The sequence below is a fragment of the Brienomyrus brachyistius genome, unplaced genomic scaffold, assembly GCF_023856365.1.
Source record: "Brienomyrus brachyistius isolate T26 unplaced genomic scaffold, BBRACH_0.4 scaffold75, whole genome shotgun sequence".
Classification (NCBI taxonomy): Eukaryota; Metazoa; Chordata; class Actinopteri; order Osteoglossiformes; family Mormyridae; genus Brienomyrus; species Brienomyrus brachyistius.
Genome location: NW_026042350.1, coordinates 31,291 through 46,157, shown reverse-complemented (window position 1 = coordinate 46,157; position 14,867 = coordinate 31,291). Strand labels below are relative to the sequence as shown.

Below are 14,867 nucleotides of genomic sequence, written 5' to 3'. Positions count from 1 at the left end.
GAGAACTACGTTTTTATTAACAATGCAACATTAATGACACTGAAAAGTTTAGAAGTTCCTGCAAGATAGGCCAGATTTCACGGTGACCAAGACCGTTACCGTGAGTGTTGCCGAGGCACGAGGCCTGAGGATACCGGGCCAGAAGGATAGCGGTCCGTAGTTTCCCCTGCAGCACCTGGGACATGAAATAAATAATGTGAAAAACGCCATAACGTTTAACCTTGAGAGCTTTCACTGAGGGGGCCTTGATCCGAGACAAATGGTGCTGCTTCCACAACCCGGTACCACTCAGCCCATTTGTTAGGGCGCCATCAGGGCCTCGTCTACCTTTTCAGGGGTCCTGAGCAAAGTTTTACATGGGAGGCCCCCTTTCATGTAATTCGGGGGTCCTAGGAAACTGGCTGTAGGTAGAGGCGGCCATGTTTCTGCCAGCACATAAAAATAAATATTTAAATTTTATGTATATGTCTTTTATTATGTTTAATTTTGTTTTATTTATATATATATATGAATCCATCTCTGGGTGTCACTGTGTATCGGGGCCGGCCTCACACCTTCAGGGCTGAGCCTGCAGGCTCCATGCTCCCTGGGGCCGATTACAGTCATGTACGAGCCAGATTCTTATAAACGACCTCCCTGCTACACAGACGGGTAAAGGTGTTAAAGTCCGAAATAAGCTTTGAGCTTCCGGGTAATAGAGTCCGGTTGGTAAAGAAATGATAATAAGGTTCGATTATCTACACTAAGAGAGATGGGAAGTGCGTCAGTACATCAGGTGAACAGCGCCCCCCTCCCCACCCCACGCCCCCCCCCCGGCTCTGCAGGACCCCTGTTACCTCGCCGGCCACTGGCATCCCCTCCCCCGTCGCCGCCTGTAGCCGCGTTATTTGTTGATAAGCCAGAAGTGAAAGTGAAGTGGTACGTGAGCACCCCCCCCCCCCCCCCCCCCCCCCCCGCCCCCCAGCGCTCAATCTGACAGCTTCCGACAGGCTTCTGGCAGAGTAATCGACTTTCCGTTTTATTTATTTATTTTTCCTGTGATCTGTTTCAAATCGCGCTCTCAGGTGCCCCCCCCATAAAAAAGTGAATTTAAGTGCCAGCCTCCACAGGCAGCCAGCTGTATGGAGCCATACGATAATTCAGCCCTCCTCCATTTGGCCCCCCCCCCCACACCCACTGCGGTTCAGCCGTTTCAAGGCCAGAGATGCGGCTTCACCTCTGGAATTAATTAACGTGCCTATCCCCCCCCCCCTCCCCCGAACTCAGTCATCCCATCTGCCACTCCTCCACCTTCAGCTCTCTCTCCCCATGTCCCTGCCCCCCCCCCCCCCACTCTCAGTCAGCCTGCGTTTCCCTAAACCTGATTTATCTGTCCCGACCAGAAGGGGTCCCTGCTGCCTCCTGCCCTCCTCAAGCCCACATCCACCTTGCCGTTTATTCCATCCCTTACCTCGCCTCGCTCCTCTTTTATTCAGTTTTACTCTCGGTCGTTCCTGTTGAGTCGGAGTTCTGTCGGACACAGTGGCCGCCATTGCTGAGAATATGAGAATTCTAAATGCTCAATTTGATCTTCGATTTCCTTCTGCCGCTTTGACACGCGTAGGGGGCCAGTGCTGGCCGTCTTTTTCTTTACATGATCCCCTGCATCCATCCTGGACTCAACACCTTCACCCCCACTTTATAATAACTTAAATATACTTTGTGTGTGTGTGGGGGGGGGGGTTGTATTTACCACATTCTGGAGACCAGATGTCCCCACGATGTGGTAAAACCTGTTACCTTTTAGCTTGTAAGGACATTTTCAGTCTCCACAATATAATCTCAATTTCCTTAAAATCTGTCAATGAAATAAAAAAATAAATAAATAAATAAATAAAAAAAGTCTTGTATTTAGTTTGGTTACTTATGGTTAAGGTCAGGGCTGTCATTGTTGGGATTAGGGTTATGCCCATAGAAATGAATGGAGAGTCCCCACAAAGATAAATACGTGTGTGTGTGTGTGTGTGTGTGTGTGTGTGTGTGTGTGTGAATTCCAGTTCTTTTGTTTCTCTATTGCAATCACAGATGCTGTATATATTTTTATCACACCATATATGTTATATTATAGATGTATAGATGTAATTTTTTTCTATTTATGATTGATAAATCTTTTCTGTTACAGTTGTTTCCAGCACTTTTGCACTGAATCTTGCACATTCAGGTCAGAACCCACATTTCATTGTCTGAGTGCTTGTACTTTGTGCACTTTCAGCAGAGTTGAGTCTGATCTAATCTAATACCCGGTATTGTGTCTCAGGGAGCCTGGAGCTTGGGGGCTTCCTGGAGGAAACCTGCATAGACACAGAGAGAGGAGGCAGACTCCTCCCCCACACAGCTGGGTGTGGGGTCTGAACCCTCGTTTGGGTTTGAGATAACGGTGCTATTATCATTCAGTCCTTTTCCCCGAATCTCCATGTTTTTTTTTTTAAAATAGAAAATCCAATTCGAATGACCTTTCCCAGGTGGGGGGAGCACGGGGGGGGGCTGTTTGGGGAGCTGAGTGTCGTATGTGACCCTGTCTGATTTTACACGCCGTGTCTTTGGGCTCCATGCATCATTTATGTCTGTAATTTGCAGCCAGGTTGCATGTGTTTGGCAGCAGGGGGGAGCACGCTGGATTAAAAATGCATGGAACAGGGCCCGGTGCATCCGGCGGGACCCCTCAGAACACCAGGCCACGGACTCGGGGGGGAAACAGGAGCATTTAAGCAGATGGGATGTTCAGACGACCCGCTGGCCACGGATGGCATAGGCTTTATTGTAAATGCTGGACGTCTGTCGTGTGTGTGTGTGTGTGTGTGTGTGTGTGTGTGTGTTTCTCAGGCCTTCTGCTTTGAATCGTCGAGCCTTTCTGTTTCTGCTGTTTCGCGGGGATCTGGAAACGGAAACATCTGGCGTGGGTGGGATGGTGCCCCGGACCGATTTGGATTTTCATATTAGTTGATTAAAATTGCCCTTCGCACAGCGCTGAGAAGATGCTTGACGCTGTGTTGATGCGGCGTTATCGCTTCTATTTGACTGCTAAGGGTGAACAGTGAGCACCCCCTGTTGGTGGGGGCTGGAGTTGCGGCTGATGCGTGCTCTGTAGCTGCTCTGGAGAGTGGCGGGCTGCAATTATCATTCCATAATAACCTGTTGTTGGGCAGATCCTATCCAAAGCCATGGATTGGTGGATAATCACCCCATGCACTCATGTGTTCCTGTATAAAACATCCAGCATTCCCTGCCCCAAACCCAGGATCCACTGACCCTGATAGATCTTCTGGTAATACACTGTCTATTCTCCAAGTCCATTCGTAAACAGGCTGACCAGTACCGTGTCCCCGGGTGCGAGTTTCCAGTGTTGATCTCCCAGTCTTGGCACTTCCACAGGCAGGTGCCTGGCATATATATATTTTTCACGACAGTTTCCCAGCTGCCGCCTCGCAGCCCATGGGTCTGTGTCACGCGCCCGAACCGCAGCTGCCCATCTATTTAAAGGCCTGCGCAGACGTGCGCATCCAGGGGCCCGTCTGCTCCACCGCTCTGTCATTATAGAGGCAGCCGAATCAACAGCGGTCGCAGACGAGCGTGCACACACCCCAATACACACACACACACACACACACACACCATCCACACCGCCAGCCCTCCAGAACACCTCGTGTTAAGTTTTCACTGTGAGTTTTCTTGTTTTACGTTCTGCGCTGGAGTGCTTAGGCCAGCCTGCAGATGGGTCTACGTTCCTGACCGTGACAAAGCCCATCTTCCTGTTGGTCCTGGTTGGGAAGGAGAAGCGTATGGTTTCACCGGAGAGTTTCCCAAAAGCAGACGGACATTAGCAAGCTGCCCGTTTCCTGCCTGTATCCTTGGGGGATAGTGCTGTAGGGGGAGATTTAGCAAAATGGTGGTTGATGTTCCAGCTAACTGCACCACCCCCCCCCCCCAGGATGGCGTGATGTTAGCGTCACTGTCTGCTTAGTATGTGTGCGACTGCTGGAAAAAAAGGCCAAGGAAAAGCTTGGGGAGCCTGGGAATGGAGGCAGGTCCGGACCAGCTGGAGGGGGCAGGGAGGCCCGACCTGATCCGGCCCGGCCCTGAGCCCCAGGTCAGCTGGCATTCGAGAGGAACGTGCCTCTCCTGATCCCAGGCACACCTCAAGCCTTCAAACAATTCTCACAAAAAATTGTGAGAGGAAACGCGATGAGACGCTGTCCCCTCCCACCCACTGTATATTATTTTACTCCCCATTATTCACGACAGCAGAGCCCTCAGCCCTTCAGCGACGCCGCCTGCCTCCTTGGTCCCTGCCGCACACGGGTCGCTCCAAGATCACAAGGATCGGAGACTGTTCCCTGGCGGGGGTCCAAGACGTCAGGCCGAAAGCATTCATGAAAACAAAGAGAAGCTCTTACTTGCGGCGTAATGATGCTCCCTGGTTTCCGTGGATACCTATTTGCCTCTTTCAGAGCACCGGTGGTGCTCAGATCTGCTGATACGTGCAAAAAAAGTAGCAAAGATGACAGTGGTTAGGGTAGGTTAGGTTAGGGTTAGCCATGCAGCTTAGTCAGGTTATTGGCGGGGATCGAGGCTGATTCACACCAGACTGTGCAGACGGCAATCAGTGTTGTGGGGAGGGTGATGGTGAGAGACTGGAAAAAGCTCTTTTGGTTCTGAATGATACTTCCTTCCCCCCCCCTTTTGCATAAGAGATAATATAATTCATATAATTTATACTCAATCTTTTGCCAATGAAATGTTTTGAATCGGTGAGTGACAGGGGAGTGGCCAATCAGCTTTCAGCTGGGGCCAGTGCTCTGTGGCCCCACCCCTGAATGCAACCCTGGCTGCGCATATAGCGATTGAAATTCTGGTAACTAACCAACTGCTCCAAGAAGACCAGACCTGTAACACCCATGAGTAGCTTCTGTATTAATTGTATTAAGAATCTGTGCCAAGTGACTACAGCGGCATCCCAAGGATGTGAGGAAAACCTGTTGATACCCTGGTAACCCAGCGCAGTCTATATGAGTTAAGATGATCTTCTGCACGACGGAGCTCCATCTGGTTCTAAACCAGACCATTCCTCGGACATCTAGACCCTATCGGGAAGAATACATGGGTTAGTGCGCTACGTATCAGTCCCATGTGATCATGCACCACCTACTGGGCAGAATGAAAAACAGCCTTGAGAAGAAAGACCCTTAAACGCTCCGGCAAGCGGGGGGTGAATCCTGCCGTCCGTCAAGACATCAAGGTATCCGTCACGTGCGCCTCGCGTTCAGAACCGCGCCCGGCCTGCTGTTCTTATGAAGGTTCTCCGAGCGGCCAGAACATCCTTGCTGTCTCATTAGCCTTCATTTCCTGTGCATTATTTACAAAACCAGCGGGAGGTTGGAGTCACGCTGACTCTCGCCCTGAGCGGCGAGTGCGGATGTTTGGCTCGCTGTCTTTAGAGGACTAAGTCAATCCCTCAAATAGATCCGGCAGAACATCTTTGTGAGACACAAATTACCGGCATCGCAAACGGGCTCGGACGGACATTAAATTCACTCTCCATCCACTGCTTATTTTCTGTTCAATGGGCTATACATAGATTCTTGGTACAGCCCACCTGAGTCACGACTCCTGGCTATCTGAGAGCCACTCAGAGTGGGGGGGGGTGTACTTCCTGTTTGCAGCTGACCGACGCCTTTGTCTCAGCATCATTCGGGTTGGGGGGGGTACGTCAGCCCTGAGAACCGGCAGTGTCACTCGTTTCCATGGTGCCCCCCGCTTCTGTGTCGCTTCTCCGTTCACCTCTGTGTTGATCCGGTCGTGATCCCCCCCCCCCCCCCCCCCTCCCTTTCTCTCCCCGTCGACGGGCAGCTTTGGGCCCTTCGGATGTTTATGAGCAGCTGATGACATACAGGAAGTAGGCTGTTCCATGAAAGGTGGTATGATGCAATCAGATGGAAATGGGAAAACGGGGGGGGAGGGGGGGGGGTCACCAGGTTCTGGCGCCGCGCCCTGAAGATATTCCCAGATCTCCGCGCCGCGATTCCTTGCCGGGGTTGGCGTCGTTTTGGCTCAGATTGCTGCCCCAGGCACCAAATTCTACCCCATCAGCCGTCGCGGCGCACGTGCGCGTTACTCTGTATCCCTCTTTCGAGTTTCCCGCTTGTTGGCCAATCCTCTTCTCTCGCCTCTCAAGCATAAAATTAACCGTTTGACCCTCCGTGATGCCAGCAGGTCCGGCGCATTATTAAAGCCCGGTGTGAAATCGTTGTTCACGCTTCCCGTAACGTGGTGGAAATGGGCGGAAGGCCGCATCCTCAGAAGCCGGTGCAGCCCCCCCCAGAGTTTAAGGCACAACTCGATTACGTGGCTCATGTGACCTGAATTCAGGACGGGATTTACTTGTATCACTTGAGTTCTAAAAGGATTACGTAGCCTTGGGAGGTTTCGATGGCTGCTGGGGTGAGGAGGTCTGTGTGATTATCCCACGCATCCGTGCTGTTGTATGACCTTCTGACACGCTGCTGTCATTAACTTCACGTTGCTGTTAGTAGATTTTCTAACGCCTCATGTGCCCGACCCACGCCGAGAGCTTTGCCAGTCGAGCTTTGCCGATCGTACTCCGTGGTTTGGAGGATGTTTTGGCGGGGAGGGCAACGTCATATGAACATATTCAATTATTAATGACACCGCAGTCATCGATGTAGTACAGCCGAAGGGCCAGCAGGTGGCTCAGCGGTTAAGGAGAAACTGCAGGCTTCTCGGACGCCCTCGACGCGCCTGAGTGGTGTAGCTTCCCCGCCCCACTTCACTTAATATCCAGTTGTACAAGTGAATAAAATTAAATGTGCTTTAGTTAAAGGTATGTGCTGAGAATGTTTTGTAAGTAATACTGTAGCAGTGGAGGAATTGATGAACACACACTGACCCCCCCCCTCGCCCCCAGGTAGATATTGAGACTCCACTAAAATGCTCAGCTCCCTGCTGGGGCCAGCCATTAACCTTGCCGCTTTCCTTGGGAGGGGTGCATTTAAGACATGGGCGTGATGCTGATCACTTTTACCTGTTACCTGCACTTGCAATACACTACACACTCTGCCTGTTTTACTGTGTCACATGACACCTTTTTAAAATTTGTGTATGCTGTTTCCATGGAGATGTTGTAGCTCTTTTGCAGCACCAGCGGCCAGGTTCCCCAACTGACCACGCCCCCCCCCCCTCCATGCAGACTTGTGGCCAATTCTGTGTGACACCATGAGCTGTCACCCCATTCCTAAATCGCAGGGGGAAATCACCCTCCCGAAAATACACACGCGTCTTTGTGAGAGTCTGCCGTGCCTCTCCCATCCACCGGGAGGTGGCGGTTGTGATAGGGAGTCCGCGGTTACCATGGTGACACCAGCCAGGCCTCAGCAGGCGAGACATCGGAGACCGATCCGACTAGCAAGGATGCTTTCAAGTCCATCAGCAAAAATTGTGAATATTTACACGGTTTTAAAGTCGGTCCTGGAAGCAGCCAATGAGAGATGAACTATTGATTGACCAGCAACGAAGGACGGATCATGTAGGATTAGAAGGTAAATTAAAGAATTACATACAAAACTACTCGTATCATCCTCATTGGCAGGGGTGGGAACACAAAGCGCTTCTTTAGATACAATCCGTATACGAAATATTTTGGATATTATAATATAAGGAGGAACTTAAGTATAAGATGTGCTTCCCTGTGGCAGAGCAAAGTTTATTTTTAGCATCACACAGATACAGTGAAAATACTGAAAAACAGCCCTATCATTTGCTTTTATAGTATCTGTCTGATATAAGTTCTTTGAAACAGTAACAAATGATTGTTTTAGCTATTTAATTATTGTGATGTCAAACACAAAAAGAAGAGAAGAAACAGTGAAATTATAAGAAGACGAATAAAGTGACTTTATCTTGAAAGCACTTGTGGTTTCGAGAATCAGCAACAAATTGTCTTGGATCGAATTTCAACCCCCCCCCCCCTTACAAAACTAGCAGTCCTTTTATGTCAACTAAACACGTTTTCTTAAAATTCACAAGTTGAATCTGAACGTGTTTTTGATGTTTCTGCTGTAATTATACGTATTTTTTTCCTCAATTGTTTTCTGAAACTATTGAAACTCCCTCAGCATTAGGCACGGACACCTGGGCCGCCGCCAGCGCCCCCTTGTGACTCCTCTGACTCGTTGCATTCGGCCTTCCCGGCATATTCTCTGCTGCTCCTCATTTTCTCGCGACTAGCCGAGGCACCCCAGTGGGAGGAGTATGCCAGCACCCCATCTTGCTCTCCTGGTCCTCCCAGGAACTTTCTCCAAAACCTCCAGTTCATCCCATCAGACAAAATGTAAACGACAAAGAAGAAAAAATAAACTGTGCAAACTAAACCCAAAAGCATCTGACAGCTCAGCACCCCGAACAGAACAACAATAAATAGAGTTCATTTGTCATATATCTGTCTATATATATTTTTTCCCTGAAGGGGGCGCTCTACATGAGCAGGCAGCTCTTGGCGCGGTCCTTCCTCATCCCCGGGGTGCCTTCTGCGTGCTCGGTCCGGCCGGGCACCTGCGAGGCGTGCTTCAAGCCACGGCGTGAGCCGCTGCGGTTCAGCTGCGCTTTGTGGATGCGCCCCACCGACGCCAACGTGGTGATGTGGAAGACGTCCCGTACGCTGTTTTCTGACGCCTTGGAGGTGCACTCTGCGTACGCCACTGCGCCCATCTGCCTGGCCAGTGCGCTGCCCTGAGACAGACGGAGAGGGGAACGGAAACCACAGTCAGAGATCAGCCGCAGAAAGAGGAAATCGATACCTGCCCTCACTGCGAAAGCGTCAAACTGTTACAGTAAATGCAATTCCGCATTATGGAAGAAGGCACAGAAATGTTAATTTAGTAAGATATGCCTCTCTCTCTCTCTTTTCCTTTCGTTTCCTCTCCCCCTCTCCTGTAAAACTGCTATAATACTGGCTTTTTGTTTCGATTTGCAAAATAGGCAAAAAGTTATTGCAGTATCTGCGAAGCCAGCAAATATTTACTGAGCAGATCTCTCAAGGAAATGCCCTGATTTCCACAAACTCCTCTGCCACATTGTTTTAGCTGTATACGTTATTGCTAATTGGATGCATTAACAGGATCCCGGTTAGGATTTGGAGATCAGACGTCCGCAACTGTGTCTGGAATCTTATTGTCCAGCTGTAGACTGTTATCATCCTTAAAAGGGAAGAGATATTGTTCAAAATCCGAAATTCTGTGCTTGAGGGAGAGACATTCCGCTGTCGTGAAATAGTGATATCAGGGAAGAACATGAGACTGATATCTTGGGTTTTTGTCCGATTTTACTGGATAAGTACTACTCGTCATCTGCACTTTCTCTGAAGAAGGCCGTGTCAAAGAACTCGACTTTATTACGAGCGGTGTGTGGCCTCAGTGGATAAAGATGCCCTGTGATCAGAGGGTCATTGGTTCAAATCCCCTAATCAGCAGTGTGATGTCATCGCTGGGACCTGGAGCTAGGCCCTTGACCCCGTCGCTTTGGATAAAAGTGTCTGCTAAACAAATAAAAATATTTCAAACTTTAAGAAGTGTCTTGCGCCAGGGGACACAGGTGTACAAGGATAAACATGAAATGGGGAGGGGACAGGAGGGGTGGGGGGCGTCCTCCGCGACACGGGACGGGGCTGCCAGATAACTATCACTTGCGAGAAAATAGCCAGCAGAACCGGTGACACCTTTGGCAGGAACGAGCCGACGAATGACAGCGTTACTGTGGCACCACTGATCAGACATGACAACGGCACTTCGGAGGTGACCTTTCGTTAACGAGTAGATGTGCCGGGTTCCCGGTTCCGCCGCTGCAGTAATCGCATGTTGGCAATTTAATAATAATGAATAGCGCAGCTTTCGACGGTTCCACAGATGGAGTACCGATCATCCAAAAAGAATACAGAAAAATAAAACCTTACGGAATTGTTATTTTTACATGCAATTAAACGCGTGGGGATATTTTAACAAGGGTTAATTTTATATGAGGTCGATTTTTCGTTGCAGGGAAGCCAGATTTTGAAATGTCGCACCATATGGTCCCTGTAAAGAGAGCTCTCTCTCCGGTAGCGATTAGGAAGACATCCCATAATCCTCCACCATCGCCTGCATGGCCGTGTTCTCCATGGGACGTGGAGGAACTGGATGGCACTGCCTTACCCGCAGCCTGCTGTCTCCTGTGATTGGGTGGTGAGACACAAACGGCCAGAGAAGGTCGTGTGGGATGGAGCTCCGTCAGACGTGGAGAGAGGGGTGGACTCAGACCTATTTGCTGATTCATGATCAGTTCCCTGCCAGCTGTGAACAGCTGCCTCGGCCCGCTGACCGTCAAACTCTCTAGACGTAGGCTTGGCTTGTACCTAATTTTTGTTACCAGCATTTTCAAAATACCGCGGTGCAGCTAAAAAAAAAAAATCACAGTATACCGTGATACTGTAAAATCCCGCACGCATACATTGAGGTTCAGCTTTAGATCGATCTGAAATATTCAGGCATTGTCATTGTTCCAAGTAAAAGTTAAGAAAATAGTATATAAAATGACATCAAAAGGTAGAAAGTATTTAGACTGATGAGCAGCTTCTTGTATGAAATTTATAACTGATGGCAGTGTTGTGTTGGGAACTGCCATGCGGGAAGGAGAGCAGGACTGCGGATCAAACCTCACGACAGAAGACGACAGAGACCTAATGTAATGGATACATCCATGTATGGTCAGCTGGTCGAGGTCGCTGTCTGTTCGACAGAGTGATTAAATGGACACCTGAATAAGATCAGGGGCTCGGGACTCGTGACTTTAGTGAAATGACACACCCAGTACTGTAATCGAGATCAAGACCCCACGCAAGTCCAACAGGGCATTAGCTCAACTCAAAGTTTTTTTTTTTGTGAAATGCCTCCTGTTCTTCCAGCCTTTATACCTCAACTGATCCAAAAAAAGAGGGATTTCTCTGAGCTTGCGGGATCAAAAGCGGACCGGGTGGAAATCGGTACCGCTGCTGGTCGATGACTGTTGGCAGGTGTTCAGGTGTAAAGATCACACCTCAGTAGGTCAGAAATGTCTCACCAGCAAAAAGGAAAAGCAAAAGCTGCTTTATTGACGAGGGGGGGGGTCCGATCCCCATTAAAATAATGACTCTATCGTAGCAAGGATGAGGAAGGCTGTAAAATAAGCCAAGCGGCTTGGGATGGATTCGTTTCCAGGTAGGAGTCTTATGGAGGCCATCGGGGCACATTGTCGGGGCCTCATGGAAGGAGGCACAGGCAGCAGAAGCTGCTTCACCGGCAGCCCAAACAGAACTGTGAGTCTCTCTTGGGTGTCTTCCCTCCTATTCAAAAGATTAATAGAGTGTCTTACAACTCAGTCCTCCGAGACCCTTAGACTGCACCACGTTGTCTTTGTTCTCGATTGCTTGGTTGTTTGGTTCAGGTGTGCTGGGATCTGAGAGGGATGAAGAAAGTCTTGGGGTCTCAAGGACTGGGTTGAGAATCACTAGATTAATGTGATCTCTCTTTTTTTTTTTGCATGGCAATGAATATTTTGGTAGGTTTCAAGTCGAGATGTGAACTGTGATAAAGTCAGTACTACGACGAAATGGTGAGCATGTCTTAGGTATCCAGGGATTGCCTGAGAACATCCCTGCTCAATTGTTTCTGGTTTCCCTCAGTGAATATAATACTGTCTAAATGATGAATTGTTAATGAGAAATCAATGAATTGAGATTGGCGCGATAGGATAGGACAAGTGGTATAGAAGATGGATGGATGAAAGGATGAATGAATGAACTGGGGGGAAATGGCATCTTCCTAAATCCCAGATATGGGGGAGATTCTTCTCCTTCCTGTCACGCAGATCCCCAGAGACGCTGTTCCTCCACGAATATCAATTGCCTCCAAAAAGTCAATTTCACAATGTGGGATATCTCTGATATCATTGGGGGTGATGCGTCAGGTTGTAACTTGTAAGACCCGGACACAAATCCGGTTATCCCACGCAGGCTTGCAGAGCATTTGCCGGGATCGATTTCGGGGGTTGTTTTGATCTACATCCCTGCCGGAACAAGGCACAAGTCGTCCACCTGATGCTAGATTGCACCCGATACCGGATGTAATATCTGATTTTCTGTCATGCTCACATCTCACTTTAAATGTCAGATGGGACACGCATGTTTCCAATATGCTAAATAAGAAATAGGTTTGTCTTAAACACCCGGATTGGGTGGGGCTGTGAACTTCTCAGCAGGTTTTAAGGTCAGGGGAGTTGTTATTGACTCTCCTCCTTTATTTCGTTTAACATGTAAAACACAATCACGGAGTTGGTTCACCTTAATTTGCCGAATTTCAATTACCTCAGAAATGAATCGCTTGTGAGCGGCGTTGAAATGCGGTAACGCATGTGTCCGCCGATGCAGCCCGGCTGCCCGCCATTAACAACGTCGTTAAGGAATGCTGACGATTAACCTCTGCAGGTTCTGATCCTACCCACACGCTCATTTGATCCTCAGAGTAATCCGTAACTGTCCGCCCCCCCCATTAAAGAGATTTATGCACTGTTTGTCCTAAAGTGACAGACGATTTGTAGCGGGGGGGTGACCATGAAGGAGTTTGGGTAATCACGCTATTAAAAAAAAACCCAATGGAATTAAACCCCAGGTGGTACAACACTGCATACAATTAGCTGCAGTTTAGTGATACATTCTAATTTGTTTTACGTTAATGTAGTTTTCCGTTAAAACACTTTTAAAAGTGTATTTATGCCTGCAGTAATGATTACTGTGTGCTACATTAAGTGATAAACTTAATTACAAAAATGTAAAAGGCGTTTTTTTTCTTTAAAGAAATGAAAATGAGCTGTGATTTAACCTCCGTCTTAGGGTTAGCCTGCGGAGGGCGCCAGTGAGTCCTTATTAAGGTTATCTGTGACACATGTCTGTCAGGAGCCTCGTAAAACATGGGGAAATGGAACAGAAGCGGCCCTCCGTGACCAACCCCCCCACCCCCCCATTCGCCATGTTTACTCTCTCCCAGCTCATGTCCAGCCAGTTGACTGGCTGGCGAGCCAGAGGGGTCCATTTGTTTATAAGGGTTTTTAGTGGAGGCTGCCTGCCTCGACTCGCTCCCGGTCAGGATACAGCGCTAGCGCACGAAAAGCTGATTAAAATTCATGGATTTGGCCAGCAGTCGCCGTCGCTCAGGGGAGTGGCAGCGAGTGATAAGGAGCTGCTTTTCACATCACAGTCCCATTTCCCGCTTATTTTTCTGTCTCCAAAAATTTGGGATATTAGCAAAGGATATTTAAATTGAGTTTTCGGAAATAATTCCTCATTGTTTCCTCTGGCATGGATGTTTGATCAGAAAGTGGCATTACAGTCGCTGGACTCGGGCGTTTTCAATGGACACCCGTGCTTGTTTGTGTAAGCAGGCTTCAGCAATGCGTTTCGTGGGGTCCTTTATAAAAAGACAGCATTTAAGGCATTAATAAGCTAAGTGATGAGAATGCTTGAGATAGAATCGAACTGAAAAGGCCTGAATCCTAGCAGAAATGTAGGGAAATCGTACAGCAAATCATATCTGAAACCATGTGGAGGCTTCCCAGCCAAGAGTTACGAGGAGCATGTTTACAATGGAATTGTCCTCCAGCGTGGGTGCAGTGAGCCACAAAACCTGCGAAGAAAATAGTTTACTCTGGTCTGCCTTATGGTTCCTGCATTGACTTAATAAATCACAATTAGCAGAGTCACTGGAAGTCTGTCTAGCATTAAGAAGATTGTGTTTTCACTCTGACATATGCAAGAATTAGGGACGTCAGAGTTAATGTTCATGCGGTACTGGATGACTGACAGGAAGTCCCGCCTACCAAGGGGCGTGATTGCTCACTTTAACTGTCACTCTTTCTATCAAAGCTGATTGGGTCATTTTTGGAAAGCAGAGAGAGAGAGAGAGAGAAAATAATAATAATAAAATAAAAGACCAAAAGAAACCCTGACCTGCTCGTGGGTGACAGGAATGAGCCTCTGCTTGGACAGCTCCCGCAGTGTGTTCACATCCGTCCGCATGTCCAGCTTGCAGCCCACCAGCACCACCTTGGCATTGGGGCAGAACTCTTGCGTCTCGCCCTGCCACTGTGCATAGAGGAGGACAAATCGCAGGTCTGCATTTAACAGTGTGAAACAGACTTTAGGAGAATGCAAGGTGTACGTCGCAATACAGAATGCAGCTACTGCGTCACCCGGAATCCCTCACGCTCTGAGAGAGTTGAAGCAGTCGCTGAAGGAACATACATCAACACTCCAAGAATTTGACCTCTATTTTTGGGTCAGATTATTGCTGCTGAAAAGCTCAGAAGCAATCCAAAGAAAACAGGACATTAATCCATATGTCCTCTGTGCTAAAATATCTCATCCATGACCTGTAGCCTCCTGCCTGCTATTTTTTTTAGGAGGGATGGCCGGCCAGCCAGTAGAGCTGGTTAGCATGAAGACATTTTTATATCTGTGCCCATTAACTGACTTCTTACGTTATCTGATGACTATTATTTAAAATAACTGTTCAGGTGTGTACTGAGTAACTGTCGATTTAATGGAGCTTTCAGATAAAGACTGTATTTACTTCCCCTGTGTGAAATATGAGGCTCTGAATTCTGCAAAACCTTGTTGGGGATTTTTTTGTTTCCAACTGGATCTCCTCCATCTGAATTGCTTGCGGTCCCACCTCCTGTTGCGGTCCCATTGTGGTCTTACCTCCGGAACACACGCCAAGTTCTTTTACACCGCTTTCTTCATTTTTTGGCAA

General features: G+C 48.4%; 1 protein-coding gene across 1 annotated transcript in view; it reads right to left on the bottom strand.

Moving 5' to 3' along the window:
- Nucleotides 1–7,742: 7,742 nt before the first annotated feature.
- Nucleotides 7,743–14,867, bottom strand: part of LOC125726761 (rho-related GTP-binding protein RhoN-like) — a 30,739-nt gene continuing 23,614 nt past the window's right edge. Inside the window, exons 4-5 of the mRNA XM_049003205.1 lie at nucleotides 14,063–14,197; nucleotides 7,743–8,781 (exon numbers count right to left, since the gene is read on the bottom strand). Of these exons, the coding sequence (XP_048859162.1) occupies nucleotides 8,527–8,781; nucleotides 14,063–14,197 (390 nt within the window). The 3' untranslated portion in view covers nucleotides 7,743–8,526. The remainder of the gene's footprint in view (nucleotides 8,782–14,062; nucleotides 14,198–14,867) is intronic.